Source organism: Sphaeramia orbicularis, chromosome 24 (genome assembly GCF_902148855.1).
Source record: "Sphaeramia orbicularis chromosome 24, fSphaOr1.1, whole genome shotgun sequence".
Lineage (NCBI taxonomy): Eukaryota > Metazoa > Chordata > Actinopteri > Kurtiformes > Apogonidae > Sphaeramia > Sphaeramia orbicularis.
Genome location: NC_043979.1, coordinates 36018836 through 36039972, shown reverse-complemented (window position 1 = coordinate 36039972; position 21137 = coordinate 36018836). Strand labels below are relative to the sequence as shown.

At 41.8% G+C, this 21137-nt stretch overlaps 1 protein-coding gene across 1 annotated transcript; it reads right to left on the bottom strand.

The window, feature by feature from the left end:
• Window positions 1-14222: 14222 nt before the first annotated feature.
• On the bottom strand, window positions 14223-19779 carry mycn (MYCN proto-oncogene, bHLH transcription factor). The gene is made up of 3 exons (XM_030128788.1): window positions 19647-19779; window positions 18587-19232; window positions 14223-16304 (listed from the first exon to the last, which is right to left on the bottom strand). The coding sequence occupies exons 2-3, from the start codon at window positions 19209-19211 to the stop codon at window positions 15532-15534; spliced, it is 1398 nt and encodes a 465-aa protein (XP_029984648.1). The 5' UTR covers window positions 19212-19232; window positions 19647-19779; the 3' UTR covers window positions 14223-15531.
• Between the last annotated feature and the right edge of the window lie 1358 nt (window positions 19780-21137).

The window sequence follows — 21137 nt, the reverse complement described above, 5'->3', positions numbered from 1 at the left end:
GGCACAAAGCGAGGGCGCGAGCTACAGGAGCGCTCTCCCTTACAATGCGCCCTGAGGATCGTTAAGTGATTGTGTTACAGAGAACAGGTGAACTGCGTCTCTCCGCCTCGTCTTTTATATTTTCCTCTCTATTATGATTTACAGGGCTATTCTTCTCTGCTGCCACCCCACCATAACTTGTGCTGTTCTTTTGAAGGCAGCCTGCTCACTGCTATTGTACCTGGCCAGCTTTGAAGTGCCTAAGTCTTAAATGATGATGAGACAAGGAGAGTGCTTTTCTTTAACAGCCAGGGTAAAGGAGGCTCTTGTTTCTGACAGGTGTCTTTTATAGAAGGGAGTGTGCTGGACTGGTGTTTTGTTGGGGATCGGGTTCCACCCTTCCCCATCACCTGCTAATTGAATAACATTAGCTTGCCATCTGTGGAGATTTACTGGAACTGACCTCGGTGTACTGTTTAGATTACAGATTAACTAAGAATATGTGAAAATGAGTCATATTGTAAATAAAGCCTATTGTTGTTCGCAAGCGTGACAAAACATACTTCCTCATGACCGAGGTTATGACAAATTTTGATGCTGAAATTTCATTACTCATCCAGCAGAACAAAGATAGAAAAAAAATAGTAGATACACAGTTCATCATTTGTTCAATATGTTGGTTCGCATTATTACAATGACAGATGAAATATAAGCCCTAATACAGTAATATAAATCTACATTAACCTTTCATAAACTGTCCACTCCAGTGGACAGCTCTTCTCCAGCTGTTCTCTTGTATATTAATGGGTTTTGTTCTTTTAGTTCCATATCAGCCAACACAGTGGATGCTTATGCACCATCCCATACACTGTAATTCAGATCATTACTGTAACTTTACTGTTCTTGATAAACCTGATCTGCAGTAACATGTGTGAGTGTAAATCAATTGTTATTTGTTGGACAAGAAGGTTTTTTTTTTGCATATTATCTCCATGAAGTGAGTAATTACTAGCATTAGAATATGTTAAAATGTGAGAAGACATCAGATTAGCAGTATTAAAAATGGTTTTATTTCATTGTTTTCATATCACTTTCTGATATTGGGTTTTAAACACATGTTTCTTTACTTCAAAAATCAAATGCATGGATATTTTTGTAACTCCATAGAAAAAAAAACCTCGATCGCATTGTTTTTTTCATGGCTAAACACTGAAGAAAAAAATCTTGACTAAGGTTCTCATAATTCGTGCATGAAAGGGTTAAAGAAATAATCTGATTTATTAAAAAGTACATACATTTCTGGAATAGTCCCTCTGATTGATATATTGTTATACATGAGGTCATTACATTAGTAATAGTGAAATATCCTTGTTGAATCAGCATGCTACTGTTGCAAAATTTAACATGTTATTATTTTTTAAAGAAGGACCCAAATAAATCTGAGAGTATGTAACATGAATATTTGGAGAAAAATGAAGACAAAACACAGATCTACACAGGAAATTTGCCTAAGTAAAATTTACTCAAATTGAAGAAAATTTTTCTCTACTCAGATAACATTTAGTTCCTCTCTAAAGAGAGTAAAAGTTACTCTTTGGGTAGAGCTCTCCAAACTCAATTTAGAGCCAAATTTACTCAATACAAAGCAACATTTATTCTTTTGGAGGAAAATACTTTTGACTCCGGAAAAAATGCTCAGTAATTTTACTTACAGTTGTAAGATTTTTCTTTAATCTTTGATTTCTTGTTAGATAATGGATGGTTTGAAACTTTTCTATTAGTGAAGTCATGTTATTAGGAAATTCTTTTTTGCATGATGTATTAACAACTCATACAACTGGAATGTGAGCCTAACTATTGAGAAGTACTGGTTTACTTTAGACTTAGAACAGAATCTTAAGTTATTTAAGTATAGGTGGACAGAAAGAACAATATTTCCTGCTGACATGTTGCATAAAATGAAACAGTTATCTATGTACTGGTGTCTTAAAATTGTGCTTGAAGTAGTTTTTACATTTGACTCCCATCCTATTACTGAAGACAAATATTCCACTTTTCTCAGTTGAAGATGGATGCACTGGTCCTAAAAGTGATCATCCCAACTTAAAGGAAACACAGAACTATGTTTGTGCTGATTTCCAATTGAAATTTTTCTCTACACTTAACCTTTCCTATGTCATTTGTGGCTGTTAACATATTTTTAGGGTTAAAATGTTGTAATGTTCAATGTATTCTAAAACATACAACTTCATAAAGGCACTAACACCAATGACACAGTCCATTATGTTCATTGTTTTGCAGTATCATTTTCACATTTATGTCTCTATTTGCCTTAAAGAAGGTGCATTGGTTTGATTTGTGATACTCAAAAAGCCTTTGAACAACACACTGTGTCCCCGAATGCTATTTACTGTAGCTTACTACTTACATAATAGTATTTTATCCTCTTTTACTCCCTTTTTTCTATTACAGCTTGATGATAGTGAGCTGACCCAGTTAAATAAGATAATTCAAGGACGGTGTGTCACTGAAAGCCTGCTTCCACTCATGTTCAGTGCGCAGTGTGTGTGTAAAATCCGGATGATCAACCAGAATGGAGCATGGACAGACTCCATTCATGTGAAGACTAATCACATCAGCTGTTATCTCTTCATTAACTCCAGTCTAAACAGTGTGCATCCCTGTTTGGTGTGTGTCTGAGTGCATGAAAGAGGCAGCGCAATAGTTAGAATAAGCTTGGAAATGTATCCTTAGCAGTAAGCACATGACGCCATTCCTCTTTGTGGATCTATGTGTCAATATGTGTGTGGCTCTCAGCTTTGTATCATTTATCCCCATTGCTGCCCTGCTGTAGATATGGAGCCAGATAGCTTCAAACATGCAGGCCACCGCAGGGTATGGCCATCTGGGCCTGGCCCAAGGCGGGTATCCTCTAGCACTGGGGGTGTTGGGACTATTTTAAAGAGGGGGGGTAGAGGTTGTCGGACAGTATTACAGTATGGGGGACTAGTGTGATTATGAGGAAGGGTAGAATAAATACCCCCCTCCTCCCATCCATCCATCCGCCTCAAGCTTGTGGTGTGATGGAGAGTGGGGGGACTGAACACACAGCTGTCCTCAGCCATTATCAGTGATGGATGAAGCCCGAGCAGAGCATCAATGGCATGCCCGGTGCTCACTCACTCGAATGTGTCAGTGTATTGGTGTGTGTGTCTTATTTAACCGTGCGTGTGTGTGTGAAAGAGAGAAAGACGATAGAGGACGGACAGAACGATAGAAAATGTGATGCGTGCCAGGAATATCCCAATGACGCAAATTAATCATTCTCAGCGTTAGACAACAGAATGAGAGGAACAAAAGGGGAAATATGTACTCAATACGTTTCCTGTTGTAAATCTTCCTGTTGTGATTGGATTTTGAGTGGGCGATGTCTTATCGGTGCAGCTGTTCCAACTGCCAAGCTGTTTTAGCTTCCTCTACCTGTAACGTAGTGTGACGGCGCAGCATATGTCCTTCACTGGAGTGCACTTTTAGCGGAGTTTACTCTTTCTAATGTGTGCCAGTAAGCAAGTCATTTCCCTTGCTGAATAATCCTTACTTAAGTCCTTTTCTTGTTTTGAATCAATGTCCCTGAAGGACATATTGGAGGACACTGGAAAATGCTGGCGAGGCTTTGGAAGAAGGAGGGATTTGTTTGATGTAAAAGCCCAGACGGAAGTGAAACGCTCCAGATAGTTCAGACGTCTGATGGTGACCAATGTGCTGGTGAATTGTATCTGAAGTGTGTGTGAGAGAGGAGGAGGAGGGGGGGTTTAAATCAAATCCAATGATGTTCCCCACTCCCAGTCCACCAATTAAAGTAATCAATGCCACGCCTGAGTTACCACAGCATCATGGTCTGGGGGCTCTTCTTTAGGCCTTCATTCACATCAGCCTGTGGCTTACAAATACTGTTACCTTACAAGCTATAAAGCCGTCATCCCTCTGAATCTAATTCTTCCATAATTAACCTTGTGTGTAATCCTGAGAGCTTGCTGACGGATATCCAAAATGCTAACTCAATCCCCAGCCAAGGTTTTCCTGATTAGATTAGTGTGCACTGACTCATATACACACAATGCCGTTGTCTGACTCAACAGCTGTCAAACAGAAGAGATGGGCATAAGCTACCAATTAAATATGCTAATATATTTTATCCTCTTAGAAAGGCGAATTATGAGTGTGAATAGGCTGGATTCAGGCAAGTCCGTCTAACTGATTTGCCAGCTTTTAATCAGTAATTAAAAGCTTAATTTCAACCAGGAATAACCTCAACCTGTCAGCATGCACCCTTAAAGAACACTAACAACTGAAGGGAGAAGCTGGTTTTAGTTAATCTAATAAGGGCACTAGTGAAAAAAGAAACAGTGATTTGCATCTGTGTTGGGCCTTAGAGCAGACGCAGGCCTGTGTTTGTAGAGTTGAGGCTGGCGGTTCTGTCTGAAACTGACAGATCCATCAGGGAGAAGTGACGCCAGGCAGAAAAGCCTGTAATGGACTGGTCATGGACCAAAGACCCACTAGAGAAAAATACACACAAAAGCAGCATCTATTAGAGAAGAATAGAAGAGGAGGGATTAAAAAAAAGTTATTAAACTCTTTTTCATATAATGTTCTGACGGTTACATTCATCATTCATATTAACACTCACAATAAGAGACAGAACCATCTTTTATTTCCATTAAAAATTGACTATGACACTTCAGTAGCAGTCGCTTTGTCTTACACACATCTATGATCTATTGTTAGAAATCCTTTTCACAGGTCCAGATATGCCACCTACTGACCTCCCTGTCTCCCCCTCTCTGAGTGCTGTGCAGATGAGTGCTGGTCCAACTGATAATGACGGGGGGATATTGAAAGACGAGTAACCCTGCCGTTTCCCTCTCTATACGATTCATTAACCCGATTTCCACTGAGCTCTGTCCCACATGTGTCAGCGAGGCGCCTGCTGAGGATTCTGCCACCCCGCCCAGCCCCGTCCTCTGCTCCGTCGCACTTCAGCTCACCATCAAACCGACAGATAACTGTCGAGGAGCGAGGTCGCCCCTCAAGTGTCAATAACCTTTCTGTGTAAGCGTTATAGTTCCTGTTGAATCTGGAACGTGTACTTGTGATTGATCCTTTGTAATCCTTCATCAGTTGGTACTTTCTTGCATAGCGCTGTTATTTATGACGTCTACACTGTCAAGTAAATTTGATTAATAAAGCTCAGTATGATTGGATAAAGCTGATTAAGAGACGAAAGCTTGTCAGGTTTTGCTATTTAAAAGCATGCATGTCACATACAGTGTCAGAATAAATTATTAGACCATCAAAAGTCAAAAGTGCTAACTCCTGTGTGTATCATGTGACTAACATCAACCTATATTTGGAAATGGTTTGAATAAGAAAGCTAAGGACATCTTTCATTATTTATGTATGTTGAACAGAAGAACTTCAGCAGTCATGTGACACTTCCTCCAATCATGTTGACGTCTGGGTAAAAACGGGGCTTAAAATGACACCTGTCCTGTCAAAATGTGTCTGTGGTTTTGTCAGATCAATTTAATGAGCAGGAAGACAAATGGGAGCTGTTTCACCAAGGTTATATACAGAAAAAGTATAGGTAACTGGCATAAAAAAGGATAAAATAATGAAAAAAAAGTCTAAAAATTGTACAGAACTATATAGTAGGTGTTAAATATGCAGCTCTAGTCCAGGTTTAGTCACAGAAAAAATTATTAGACTATCAAAAGTCACCAAAAACAATGCTTATGCAGTCAAGAACTAACTCCTGTGTGTATCATGTGACTAAAACTGACAGAATAGAAAACATGGAATGCCTAAAAGCACAGTTTTTCTCAGTGCAATGCCACAGATGTTGATGTAAGAACTGAAGTGATTTTGGTTATTATCAACAAAACCATGGAAAATGTCTAGATATCAGCTCTGAAATTAAACTCTTATGACCTATTTTTGTTGTCATCATTATATTTGTCCAAACAAATGTACCTTTAGTTGTACCAGGCATTAAAATGAACAAGAAACTGAAGAAAACAAGGGTGGTCTAATAATTTTTTCCACAACTCTGTGAAGACAAAATACCTCTCAGAGTTAAAGGTTTACTGAAAAGGAACCAGCAAAATCAATATTCATTATAACTGCCATGCTTTCACAGGTGTGTATTCTACACCAGCATTTAATACGACTCACCCAGTCCGAGCTGAAAACAGATTTTTAACTTCCAAGCACAACCTGAGGATAAAAAAAAACAAAAAAAAACAGCACATTTGCAATCACTGTCTTTTCTTGGTTTCTTAGCTGACTCTTGCTGAATGGACAGAATGTGCCTCTGCAACCTTGATGCATCCTGTCCCCCCACCCCCCAATGCAGGCCTTGTGCAAACCCCCCAGGGCAAGCACAGGGGGATTTACAGGGTACACAGCCATCATCAGGCTTCAGCTCTGCCTGAGGGTCTGTGGATGAACAAACAGTCCAACTGGAGTGCTGAAGCTGACCGTAATATTATTTGCCTGTATTTTTGCTTTGCTTCTTTGGGAGTTGATAAAAAAAAAAAAAGCTATTCATTCACTGTTCTACATCATGATGCTGCGCTGGGCAATATATTGAAGACTAGGCCTAAATTATCACAAAATCAAAATGAATGTTTCCTCTTGAGACTTTCTTTCACAACAAAAATTCAAAAAGCAATCATGTTTTTTGATTGTTGGAATATCTGTTGTGAATATGTGTCTCAGTGATGTTTTATTTTATGTCAAATTACTTATTGCATTGACAACCAATGCAATAGCTCCCTTGCAAGTTGTATTATACTACACTAGTGGCATTGTACCTGTGGTGCCATTGTACGATAGCATGATAAGTAGAACTTGTCTGCCACCACTATCCATTTGTAGACTACCATTTAATCATGTATTATGCAGGTAATGATTTGAGCCAACATGTGAGGCATGAAGGGAAGAGCATGATTAAATTCATACAGCGGCAGTGAACTACAGCCTTCACATTGTAGCATCGTCTGCTAGCAGTAGAAATTTCATGAATGGCAGCATAACCACTTCCGAAAATGAAGTATGGCGGCAAGGATGAAGAATTCAAAGTAGAGAGAGGCTAAAATCACCCAGCATACCTCACAACATTTGAATATGGACATAAAATTGTGCCTAGTAGATAGTCAGGTAATGTTTCTATTCATTTGGTGAGTTTGGCAGCGATCTGGCTTGTGAAGGCTGAGGAAAATCCGTACAAACGCCCTCTTGAGCTGCAACATTGATGGGACAAAAAAACGTGTATTATATAGTAGGATTACTGTGCAAAAGTCTTAAGCCACCTTTAGCTTTGCTGTTTCTGCAGGGTTGAAATGAACATACTGTACATATTGGTGCTTCTATGAAACAAAAATTCAAACAAGATGTAGACTAATGTTATGAAGCAAGTTTGGAAGCACTTTGGGTCTATTTTAAAAATAATTATTTACTGAGATAAAAGAGAAACTATTTTTCAGATAAAACACATTGTTATGTTAGTTTTACACAAAAATCTGCATGTAACATGGTAAAAAGGACACGGAAATTATGCACTACTATTTTTTTGAATATCTTTTTGTTCTCTCAGGTACATTTTGGGAATCGGACTAATTATGCACGGGAGAGTGTTTCACAAAAATGACCGCTGTTGCAAAATCACTTGCGATTTATATTTGTTTAAATGGGCAGGTTCTGTATGTAACGCGAGTGGACACAATGGGTCACGCACAAAACCTGGAATGCGACTGCTGATTCATGAAAAACCTGCATGTCTGGATTAGAAAAACCACTAGGATCGTCAAATTTAGCAGTGTCTTTATTTATAGTGCTATATAAGACCATTTCAAGCCATGTGGTCCAGATCAAATGTACTGAATCCTAGGTATCTTTTCATGTCCCAATTTTGGTCCTATTTTTGGCCCCGATATTTTATTAAAAATCCATTAATTTTGGGATGGCTCAGAGCAAGAGCATGATTTTTTTTGCATTTATCTGAGGTCATCATTAGGTACATCCTGGGGGGACATATGTATAAATTTCTCTTTTATTATTGGGTCTAAAAAGGTAGCAAAATATACCTTGTTTCATAGAAACACCCATATTTTTTTCTCATTCTCGTTCTTTCAGATACAACAAGAAAATGCAGAGAATTCCTGGACAGCATTAAAAGACACACAAAAATATGAACTAAATGGGTTCTAAAGGTTAAAGTCACTATTTAGTGTGACCTCTGACCCCATGACAAGAACCAGCATAAACAGTTGGAAACTTCCGACATGTGCTGAATGAAACCTGGTATAAAACGTCAGAAAATGAATGCACTAAATCTCATATTCTCTGAAAAAAAGAGTTAAAGACATGCTAAGTTCAAAGGGAGGTCACAGTAAATTCTACCACTTCAGTTTAGAGGCGGTTTTTTTTTACCTGAAACTTTTGTTTTGATTGATTTACTTACTTCCCATGTATCCAGATTGGATCTTAACCCATAAAGACCCAGGGGTAATTTTGTGGCACTTGCCAAATGAATTTTTCTCTCTGGCCAACATTTCTTAAGTGATTTATCGTCAGTTATTATAATATTCTGTGTTTTGCATTTTTCACTGTAAATCACGTATTTTCCTGTACTTAATTTACTATATTTAATTTAGATGTTAATGAAAACTCAGAGTAAATTCAAAGGTTAAGAGAAAACTGAAGAAAAATTGACTTTTTCAGGAAATATATCAATAACTAAATGTAAAAATAAGCATCCTCATCCATTGTCATTTATTGTTTTACTGGTGAATCAATGTTGTAGAAGATGACAGTGTTTCCACGTTCACTACGGAGCCTCTGAATATCCAAATGGGTCATATCTGATGACCATGAAAAGATGATAAACTGCATTTTACACCAATTATTTACATGAATTGGTAGTTAGTGGATCAACAGATATGGAACATTTTAGTTCAGCTGATGGTTTTGGTCACCGGTGGAGGTTTGGGTCTTTATGGGTTAAAAGAAACGCATATGTGTGGTGATTAGAACTTTACTAAACCAACAAGCCGAAAGGGGGACTGAGTATTTCATCACAGATTTGACAAAGAAATCAGTTTTGAATCATGATTTTCAGCCGTATCACTCAGTCCGTCTTTAACGGTGGGGTAGGAGATCTTGGAAAAACAGTTAGAGGGGGGAGGGACAAATGGTAGTTGAGTTTGATAGACATATCACCACTCAGTCATTTCGATGGGGCCAGTTGAAATGATCAGATAGTGTTTTTTCAGTCCTGTCAGTTTCACAGGTGACTGAATTTTTTTTTATTTTTGTGTTAGAGCTTTTATTTAGTTGATTGTAATTGGGGTTTGAAGGGGATTTTAAGCAATTTTGTAAAAAAAAAAATTGCTCCAAGAAAACATCTCCTACCCCACCTTTAACTTGTCCAATCACATCACATATACAACGGAGAAAAAAAAGTTGGTGGCTCCGTTATTTTACCTCTAATCCCCTTTTGCCCCAATTTTTTCAACCAGTCACTATCACCGTTCCTAGCAAGCCTAGAGGTCAAAGGTCGGATCTATTCAAGCTCACCACTGATCAAACACGACACCGATTTGCCCCCCAGTGAACCCCAAATGACCATTAAATCAACTGTTACATCATGGGGAATGCTCAGATATACACACAACTACATAACACAACTACACGCCTTCTATTGTTTTTTTTTTCTCCCCGCTGCTAAAAGAGAGGGGGTTTTGAAAAATGTAGTAGCTGAACACAGCCCCAGTCAAACACAAACGCATTGATTGGTAACGTAAATCATGAGGGAGTCTGGAAAGGTTTGTTCAGGCCTGAGGTGACATCAGTGGTCCACAATTAGCCCTCAATCAATATGTCTCTCGCTGAGTTTTACCTTGCGACAGATTCCCCGGCCGGTCATCCATTCAGCCGAGCTGGGTCTGCGTTGAAGCTGCTTGCAGAGATTTAGTTTAGTCTAATTTAGTTTACAGGCAGACGGTGTTTATTGGACCAGAAAACCATTTGTTATCTGTTTCCTGTGAAGGAGAAGTCATGAATCAATCTCGATACATATGTACAAACACAGAAGCGCCCCAGTGATTACTCCAAATAAACATGCACACAGAGGGAGAAACACACATGCATAGACATGCATATACAGAAGAGGGGGGTGTAGAGAGTGTACATACACAACCACACTTATACAAATATATAGACACGCACATAATTACTGTAAATGAATAGGTAATTAATGAGATCTGCTGAATAAGTGTGAATCCCAATATTTACAGTATTCCTCGCTGTTTACATTGGACATAAATCATGCTTTATCTTGTGGCTCACCCATAATGCAACCACATTTGTGTGTAGCAGCGAAGAAGTGCCGATGCTTAATCATAAAAAGCCCATTTTGTTGAACATGTTGAACAGTCACAGCTTCAGTTTGGACGATAACCGTGTTTTCCATCAAAGTAAAAGGTGATAAAATGGGTCAGAATTCAGAGTAACCATGAATAAATTCAGTCCAAACTGTGATTTCCCAGAAACATCATCTAGCTTACACTATTATTCTAGTAGGATATTTAATTGCTGCGAGTACCACAAACAAATTTCCATTCATCTCCAGTGGTGACGCACATGGATGTAAAAGTCGTATTTCAAACACTCAGCACGTAAAACCAAAAATATGTAGTCGGATAACACCTGAGGTTGACAAGAACAACACATCTATTCATAAGCGTTTTTTTTTTTTTTCTTTTCTTTTCCTTGAAGAGATAACTGTATAGTTTGTGGTTTTTACAGTTTGTATCCATGTTTTTATTTGAGTCTCTCATTTATTGTAAAGCACTTTGTACGTACTGCTTTGAAAACAGCTATATAAAGACTTAATGAGACCTAAGTTGTTCTAATCTTATGTTGTGTGAGATTTCTCTTAATAATCAAACATTAAAGAGTAGAAATGAATAGCCTGTGCGCTTATACTTTGAAGAGTGCATTAATTGGAGACAAGTTCAGACTAGATTATACTTGTGGCTTCAACTGTTAGATGTCATGTTTTGTAGGAGTTCGGGGACTGGCAGACACATTGTGAGGACACTTAGCGCAGCAGGCTAATTGCCAGAAGCTCGCCTCAAAACAATAGCTTCAAAGAAACACATAAATCACATATGTACCATTCAAAAATGATTATGAACTGAAGATGTCAGCATGGGTGAACTATATCAATAGATGTATAAACACTCCAGGACTGCTTAAAGATGAACTGAAGTGAATTAGTTTTATTAATTAGCGGTCCCACAGGCTTTTATTTGTCTTCTCCTTTCTTCCCATTGTTGCTATTCTCTCTCCCCTCATATCTTCTATCTTAATCATTGCCTTTCTCTTGCTTTTTAACTCTCCATCTCTTTTTTTTTTTTCATTCCCACTCTCCCTTGCTTTCTTTTTCTAGGTGCTGTGTTGTGCAGCCAAGGCCAATTCTTCCTCAGAACACGCTCTTGAAAGGCTATTCATCGATTCTTCAATGAAACCCTATTACATTTGTGTGCGAGTGTGTGTGAGAGAGAGGGAAAGAGAGACGAAGAAAGAAAAATAAAGAGAGGGAAAGGTATTCCGGGGGGCCGTGCTACAGTACCATCTGTATGCAAATCTCCTCAGACTTTGGTAAACTTTGATCAAACACTCAGGCCTCCTTTTCTCTCCCGTCCCTCCCTCTCTTGCCTCCCTGTCCACTATGTGCTCTGCAATTACTGTAGCTCCGCAGCTCTTTGTCAGGGCTGCATATTACTCAGTTAGGGCACTGAGTTCCCTCGAGGAACTGCCCCTCACCCCCACACACACTAACATGTTTTCTGCCCCAATACCCCTCGATATCTTGCCTGCCTGCGTTGCGTTCAGCTCATCTACCTATCAAGAGCCCCCACATAAACATGGACAGCACACACCATTTCTAAGCACCTGCAACCACATTGGACCTCACAACAGATGGTGACAGCCCCCTCAGGCACACACACACACACACGGATCCCCCCCCCCCCAAACAGATAGGGCTCTTGGCAAACGGAGCTCAGTGTGGAGCATGGGTGACGGGCATGCCTTTGTGCAGAGGTTGGGCACACACACTTTTGTATCGACACACACACAGCAGCTATTGTTTACTCCATATGGGAAGGTTAACATGTTGAATACAGATCCGGTGTCCTACAGGACAATAGAAATGTTGTGACAAGTGTTGTCAATTAATGCCAGCGGTAATCAAGATCTTTAAACGGATGACAGACGCGCAAACACGTGAAAAACACAAACAAGTTATGTTCTGTGTAGCTTTAATGTACATCCGCTAGTGGGGTGTAAGCCCATTAGACGTGTGTCCTGTGTGTGTCTGGGCAACGCCAGCCAGGGAGTCAGTGGGCAGAAGGATAATGGGTATTAATCAGGAAAAAGCCACGGCCATATGTCTGTTTAACGTAGGAGATGGCTACTCCCTAAATGCACTTCCCCTCTAAAACAATTAGCCTCATTTCAGAGAGTAGATCACTTAACTGTGGGCAGTTGAAGGTGTGTAGGTGTGTGTGTGTGCACAGCTGAGAGTTGTATGATTTAATGTTTGCTTAACGCAGGGAACGTGGGCGGGAAGCATGGCAGTGGACACTGATTCGATGTGTGTTCAGTTTCTTATTAAATGTCACATTTAATCTTACCATCTGAAACAAAATGCCTGTGTTGGCTGCAGTATGTTGTTTTTTTTTTTTTTATATCTTTTTTTTTCATTTTTCTGGGGGATGTTATTGTCCGTGAACTTGTTTTCGTCCTATAACCAAGCAGGATAAGCCATTAGGCAGATGGTAAGGGGAAGTCCCACGAGAGAGGGCACATACACACACACACACGCGAAAACGCCACAAAGACTCCTGTCCTGTGCACTGATACACGCAAACACATGAACAGTAAGTGCATTACAAAGACACCAGACCCACCAGACCCCTGTTATGTAATCTACCAGTTCCACTCCCCCACCAAGAGGCTCAGTCTTGGGCTGTCTCACCTCCAAAACAAAGTCATCAGTCTTCATATAGCCCTGTCTCTTCCACAGAGCACATACCTCTGGATCATTTAGGTTCGACTCCTATGACCAAATGGGAGTTGTAAGTAGTTCAGTGTGAGCAGAAAAGAAAATGGTAAAGCATCTAATATGTATTGTTTTACTGGAAAGAAAGGGTCACTTTGTCATACGGTGTTATGCATTTATCGCTTCCTTAGGTAAAAAGGATTAATCAAAGTCATCAACAATGTGTGTTTTTATGTCTTGTTAATTCCCTTCTCTGCAAGTCTCTTTTTCATTCCCTCTGTGAACACACTGTCATGCTGAATGGCTACTCAGACCGTGGCAACAGATTTTTCTTTCAGCCATCTCCAGAGAGCGCCTGGCCAGGCTCCTGAGTGGCACATATTTGGGCTATGGCCCGGCACTGGAGAAACAGAGGGTAGGAGGAGTGAGGGGAGGAGAGAGGAGGGGAAGAGGAGGAGGTGAGGAGGAGGCCAGAGCCATGTGGCTGATGTTGGTAAACAGTATCCAACCTTGTCCTGGCACTGTGGCAGGCAGCGCACAACGCCGGAGATATCAGGCGCCCGGGCCACACACAGACCGGGACAAAAGGTAGACACACATACAGACATTTGCATTGATGTGTGCACACACACACACACACACACACACACACACATACACACACACATCCAGGCAGAAATACACAGACTAACAGACAAATAAAAGACTCTCTCTGTGTCTGCCACTCAGCAGCTGCTCCAGTTTCCATGGTAACAGCCTGAACAATGTAGGAAGAGCTGTGTTGGTGAGAGAGGGAAATGGAGAGAGAAGAGGGTGTGTGTATGTGTATGTGTGTTCTGCTGCACTCAAAGTGTGTGTGTGTAGGTGTGTGTGTGGGTGGGTGTGAGAGGCTACAGAGGGGGAGGTAGCCGCAGGGTGCTGAGACAGAGAGGATTCAGAAGACACTCTTTATTTCTTTGTCAGGACAAGTCTTTGAGACCCGCAAAACAAATACGGAAATGTAGAGACAACCAGAAAAATAAATAGAGAAACACACAGATATGAAAGGGTGAATGGGTTGAGTGTCAGGTTCACACTTCCACTGACAAGGAAAGATCCACAGAGGCAAGGATGAGGATTTTATGATGTCTATTTATTTTTCAAAATGAGGTATTTCAAAGTGCTATGAGTGGCAGCACTAAATGTACATTTTAAAAATGAAAAAAACAAACATCTTATATCCGTTTACCCAGTTCTATGCACCCGATACTTACAAATATAAACAAAAGAGGAAGAAAGGAAAAGGCCAGGTACATGAGAATAGAACACATTTTGCTGTACAAAAGAATTATTTGAAATAGAAGAAAAAATGACGAGATCAAGTGATATCTACTGAGAACTCATTTTCATACGAAAATATAAGTATCAAATTTAGTATGTATCAGGTTCACACTAAAAGCATAAAGGTGTGTAGAATTAGTAATATGATACAATACAAAGAAAAAGAGAAGGAAAAAAAACAATATATTGTTATATTACAAAGTTTTATGACTCTCAAAAATCGAGGCCTTACAGTACTTTTAAAGGTATATAAACTTCCAGTCTAGTTATTGGCAGCTTCCTGACGTATAAAAAACCAAGGACAAAATGTATTACAAAACAAGGCAGATCTGAGTGTATTTTGTCTGTACACTATTGTTATATACAAAAGTGTCTGCTAGAAAGGTGCACAGTTATACATCCACTGACTTGGTTTGAGCACCAGTGTGAGAGAAGTGAGAGAAAGAGAACCTGTAGTGGCATTGTTTACGTGACCCATAACGCCTCAATCATCATAGTCTCTTCAGTTTTTGCAGTGGTGAAGGCAAAGTACGTGTGCACTGCTTCTGTATGTGAACTTTGAACTCTCCAAGCAAAGTGCCCTCCAACACCCTTCCCTGTGGGAATCACCTGATTCCAGGCTGGTGTCACAGTGAGTACAATAAAAAAAATTAAAAAAAAAAAAAAAATTAAAAACAAGATACAAATAGAAATGATATAAAAGTCAGAGGAAGGGAAGACCAAAAAAGATGTGTCCTCTCTCCTTCCTTTACTCTTTTCTCTTTATCCTCAATGTGACTGGATTGAAAAAGTAAACCCTAAACATTCTTAACGTCAACAAATGTGCAAAAAAAGTGGCGGCAGTGAAAGTCCGAGCATCCCTCCAGCAACCCCCTCCCATCTCTTGTCCAGGTTCTGTGAGTCAGCATTTGCAGATAAACATCCTCTGAGTTGTTGTGTTTGTATGTGCACATATACAACAGATATATATGCAGGCCTATGTGTCTGTGCTTAAGTGTATAGGCCTATGTGTATGTGCATCTATGTTCATGCAGGCTGAGGTGGGACAGGGGGGTCATCCAGGGTATGTTTGAGTGTTTTTGTGTGGTAGCGGTTGTCTGTTAGCGAGTCCTGGCCTGCTCTAGCCTGCGCATCAGCTGCTGCCTGCGGGCCTGGAGCCTGTCCTTTTCCTGTTGGAGCCTCATCTCCTCTGTTTCCAGCGAGCTCACGTACTCTGTGGCCTTCTTGAGAATCAGCACCTTCGCCGCCTTCTCATTGTGCGCCAGCTCCGGCACGTGGTCACGCAGCGTCAGGAAGCTGGAGCGCAGGTCGTTGCGGCGTTGGCGCTCCAGGATGTTGTGGTTGCGGCGGCGTTCACTGTCCTCTGAGTCAGAGCTGCCACGGGGGCTGCTGTCTCCACTGGCGGTGCGCTTGCTGCGTGCCCCCGATGTGCTGCTGGTGACGGAGCTGCAGTACGTGGAGGAACTGGAGGAGGATGAGGAGTTGGTTCTGGTGGGAGGTCGTGGGGCATCTGATGTTTTTTGCTTCTTTGGAGGTGGGGCGTGATCATCATCTGAAGCATAAGGTGAGGGGGCTGCATAGTTGTGCTGCTGCTGGTGGACTGAGCTCCTCTTCAGGATCAGCTCCTGGGGGGCTCGGCTGACGAACCGACTCACAACGCCGGACCCTGAGATGCCCCTTTGGTCTTGGCTCCTGGGATGCACAGAGATGGTAACGGTGCCTGCTGCCATGGGTGATGCCTTATTGATTGTGGAGCGCCTCTTCTCTACAGTGACCACATCAATTTCCTCCTCCTCCTCCTCTTCTTCTTCCTCCTCTTCCTCCTCCTCTTCTTCCTCCTCCTCTTCTTCTTCTTCATCATCATCTTCCTCTTCTGGGAAAGAAAAACAAAGTATGAATGACTTATTTTTTCTGACACACAAAGTATTCCCACTATGTCATCTATGTGTACCGGCAGGTGACAGGTATGTGTGTGTATGTGTGTGTGTGTATTTTTGTGTGTCTAAGATCAAGAGAGAGTGTGGGAGTGGGAGCATTGCTCAATGCTGTTTGCATAAGCAGAAACCTGTTAATGCTTAGTGTCAGTCACTCTTTAGCTAATCTACGCTGCAGGTGTTGACACGTTCAGTCTCTGCACTGAGCAGACAGGCTGGATTTCTGCCTTTCATTCTCTACCCCTCCTTCAAAACTTCTTCTAATCTTCTCCAATGAGCCCAGACACTTTTGGTCTGAAGCTTTCATTCATATCAGTCGTGCTGAAAATGTGAGATAGCGGCAGAGGCATTAAAAACTTAACTTTAACTTTGACCTGACCTGAGGTGTACAATCTCCCTTCTTTTCCAGCACAGCTCTTCACATTAATACCTGTGCTGGAATTGAGCTGAGCAGCTGAGACTTATCATTGACCGGCGCCTTTGAACATGAGAGGAAGTAGCCAATCATGACACAGAGGCTGTGAGGCCCAGTTAAAATGCCTTTGTGATAATGGCTCTCATTATCAGCTCAGGAGCATCTGAAGAGTGTGGCATTTTACAGCTTACAGTAACCCACTTCAGACACTGTTGCACCAGGATGCACACACACACAGTCTGGCACAGCCATCAAAACAAAGCTTGGCTCAGCTGGGTGGATAAGGGGGCGTGGCTGCTTTTGCCACATGTGAGACTGGGATTTAGCTATTTGGTGTTTCACTCTCAGAATGGAGCGACTCATTTCCTGGAGCTGGGTGAAGTATAAATAGAAGAAAGAGCAGCACTGTCAAACATCTGTCTGGAAAGATAAAACATCAGACTGAAGTTGTGGGAGTCCATAAGAATAAAATCCACATATGCGTCACTTTCCAACCCTGCCTCCTTTTTCTTTACAGTTAATTTTTGGATTAATGCTTAGTGTGGACCCTCTGTCCACCAATGCATCTATAGGGATAAACCCACTTTGTAGCCTTTAAAGTCATTGTCTGTAATGCAAAAAAAAAAAAAAAAGGGTGGAACTCGTGCTACACAAAGAGGAGCGCGTCTTAACGCTGCAAGCGGCGGAAGCGCACTGAAGCTGCTCCGCGCGCGGGATGGTGGGGCGACAGGGATCGAATCACCACCCTTTAAGCCCCAGAGCTGGAGCGGCGCCAGTGAGACAGCTGTCGGGATGGAGCGCTTGTTCAAAGCTGTCACCCCCCTAAAAAGAAGCAGCCCGGGCCCTCCTCCGTCCTCTTTCTTCACAGTGGAGGAGGTGTTTGGCACAGGCTGGCTGAGGGTACCCTGTGTGCCAAGCTGGAGGCCTTTGTACTACTGTTTCACAGCGAATGCACGTTGATAAGGACTCGTGAGTGTTTGTTTAGGTAACTCATGGGCAATAAGAGATGGGAGATAAAGTCTTAGGCGATTACGTATACACACAAGTCATTTCCGAATCTTTTATTCCTCACTGTTTCCTTTTATACTATCTCCAGAAAGGTTAAATAAATAACAAAACGCATCAGTCTGAACTGGTTGTGTTGTTGTAGTCGGTGCCTTTTGCCATCCAAGTTCTTTTCCTGATGGGTACTTTTATTTCTCCACTGAGCTGAGGGCGGCAGTAGCACAGACTGTCTGAAACAAGTGCCAATTTCTCACCCACTGTGCGCAAATTGTCCCTCAATCCATGTGTAATGAGAGCGTTCACGGCATAGTGAACCAGACACTTTATCAGATCATCAAATTATTGAACACCTTTTCATGTTCCCCTCCTACAACCTGGCCCTGGTGCACTCAGTCAGTGTGTGTGGTGGTGGTGTCTTTTTGTTTGGCTGGGATGCCAACTGAGGTCAGTACACAATTCCCCATTTTACTGCCATCTGCCGGATGAAGAGCCTGCTGATTACATAAACCCGTTCACTGTGTCACTACTCCACTGTGTGTGAGTGTGTGTGTCTGTGTGTGAGTGTGTGTCTGTGTGTGTGCGTGGAATGCAACGAGGTAATCCGATTCTGGGCCAGTCATATGAACAAGCTCCAGTCACTCAAATTAAGAAGCTGGATTTACAATAACAACAAAACCAACAGCGGCGACTAAGAACCAGAATGATAACCATAACAATAATAATAACCATCATAACCATAATATAACAATAATCATCAGTGTCAGATGGCTAGACGAATTTTGCGCATCTTCCCATTCTTACCGGAGTCACTGGGTGCGTTTCCGTGGGACGTGGATGTGTTTGTGGTTACGGATGGGTCCCTGCTGCCGTTCTTCTTGTTGACTGGAAAGGGGAAGACCACCGTGGGGTCTACACACTCTGACACGGAGCTGCGGCTCACCACCTCCTGCGCCTTGACGCACACATTCCTGCCGCCTCCAGTGGCACTGGAAATAGCCTTGCCGAGTTTCTCCGTGACCACTCGCTCCAGCTTTTCCCTGGCTGAGAACCCACTCCACATACAGTCCTGAATAATGATGCTGTTTGGGTTAGTATCCAAAGCTGAGCCGAACAGGTCCACATCGTCTGATGCCCCCCAGATATCGTCCTCGGGCAGGAGCAGCAGCTCGGAAGCCCAGTCCAGTGGGTCCCCCAAGCCGAAACCCAGGGGGTCTGCTTCCGGGGCGGCAGTCGCCTGCTCCCCCGGTAGCGCGGCTCGGCTCGGGGAGAGGGGCGGAGTGGGCAACAACTCGAATTTCTTCCAGATGTCCTCCCCCGGTGGCGCAGAGTCGGGACCACAGAAGTAGAAGTCGTCCTCATCAGGGTAGAAACACGGTTGTAAGGAGTCAAACTCCAAATCGGAGTTTTTACTTATGATCGCCGGCATTCTATCCCACAATCGAAAATCCTGTAGGAAAGAGAGGACACTTTAGTCTCCAAAATGAAGTAGCGTTTACATCCATTCCCCCTTCACTCTATCACACCTGAAAACCAGAAAAGCGTGAGTCTAAGCCCACACACAGACACACAGTCTGCTCCACTAAATTCCACACTCGCTCTAAAGTGGGGTTTAAAAACCACACAAATCTCACAGGAGAATGTGCGTAAATGTCACCATGACGCACAAACTGTGCCAAACCACTCATTGTTTCAGTACACATCAAACATGCCAGAAAACGTGATTTAGTAAATAAAAATAATGTTGACAAAAAAATGTAATGACAACAATCCAATCAAACGGTACTTTGTGTGTTGTGTGTGGATAATCTGAGCACACACAGCCAACAGTGACATGAAAGTGCTGGAAACAGATGATGCTCACCTTGTCCTGACTTGGGCTGATAATGTGCGAACCTATTTTTCTCGTCTCTCGCAGTCAGTAATACAGACAACAGATTTGAAGCAGTCATCTACTTTCGGAGCACAGACAGTCCTCTGACACACATTGTGGCTGGCTGCAGTGTTATACTCAGATCTGCGGGAGGAGAGGAGACTCCGCCCTCCTAGGCTGGGGGTGGGGCTGTCGGGCTCTGGGTTTGATGCGGCGCGGGAGACAGACTGGCTGGGAGCTTTCTTTCAAGGTGAATCGAGAAATAGCCCAAATATTGAAAGCAATAAAGAAAGAGCGAGAAAAAGAAAAGTGTCAAATAGAAGCTTACAGGAAAATAATCCAGAAAGATGCATGGAAGAAAAATATATTTCTTGACTGCCTCAGGCGCGCTGTCTTTTGCTTTTACGCATGTCTCCAGTGGGATGTCAAACCCCAGATCATCTAAAACAGTCGAGGTAACCCAGGGGATGATTGTGATTCAATGCAATGTTCAGGTTGCTCAAGGGCACTACAGTAGCATGGATGAATTTCTGACCCCGGGGTCATGAGGAATGAAACTGAAAGACTTTTTTTTTTTCTAAAACATCACTCACCTACAGACAGCATCTTATAAAACATATAATTTACTGCATATTAATAAAATGTTTCTTCTTGTTAGCGTTTTGCAAATTGAATTACACATACACATAAACTGTTTTTAATGAAATAAACTGTTGTTATTATTATTATTTTCAAACTGTCATTACTCTTTTTGCTGAGTATTATAGAATCATAAATGATCTTTTGTATCCTTTCATATCAAAACCTACTGCCCTGTTCTTGTTCTCCAGCAGAGCTCTAAATATCATTTTCTCTTTTGTCTGCGGGCCACCAGCATCCTCGAGTGTGTATGAAGGAAGACACGTAGCGCCCTCATATGGACACACGGAGAACAGCAGCAGATACGCGCTCCATCACAGACACAGAGCCAAACTGAGCCAGCCAGTCAGACAAAGAGAGACACAAGAAAAAAGAACACAGTCTAGTTTTTTTTTTCCAAAACGAAAGAACAACACTGCATCTATAAATGGGGGGGAAAAAAAAAAAAAAAAAAAAGAAAACTCGATGTACTCTGTGCTTGTAAGGAGCACCATCTCCTTAGACAATAGGCTGCACTGGACCGAGGAGTTTTTAGACGTCTCCGGGATAAGACAGGATCCGAGAAGAGCATGTTACGTAACCGCAAGCGGTGGTTGTAGCCTGGAGTCATTCCCATTCCCTTTTCTAATGACAGCTTAGGAGGAATGGCGCATCTGTAATTATGCGCACAGGCAAAGGCGTACACACAGTCTCTGATATTGACTTATTCAGAGAAAACCTTTACAAAAAGAATTCCAGCAGCATGTACAACAGACAGACAATGGAAAAGCAGCAGTAAACATTTTAAGGTGCCCCCCCCCCCCCCTTTCTTTCTTTTTTTTTTTTTTTTTTTTACAACAATAA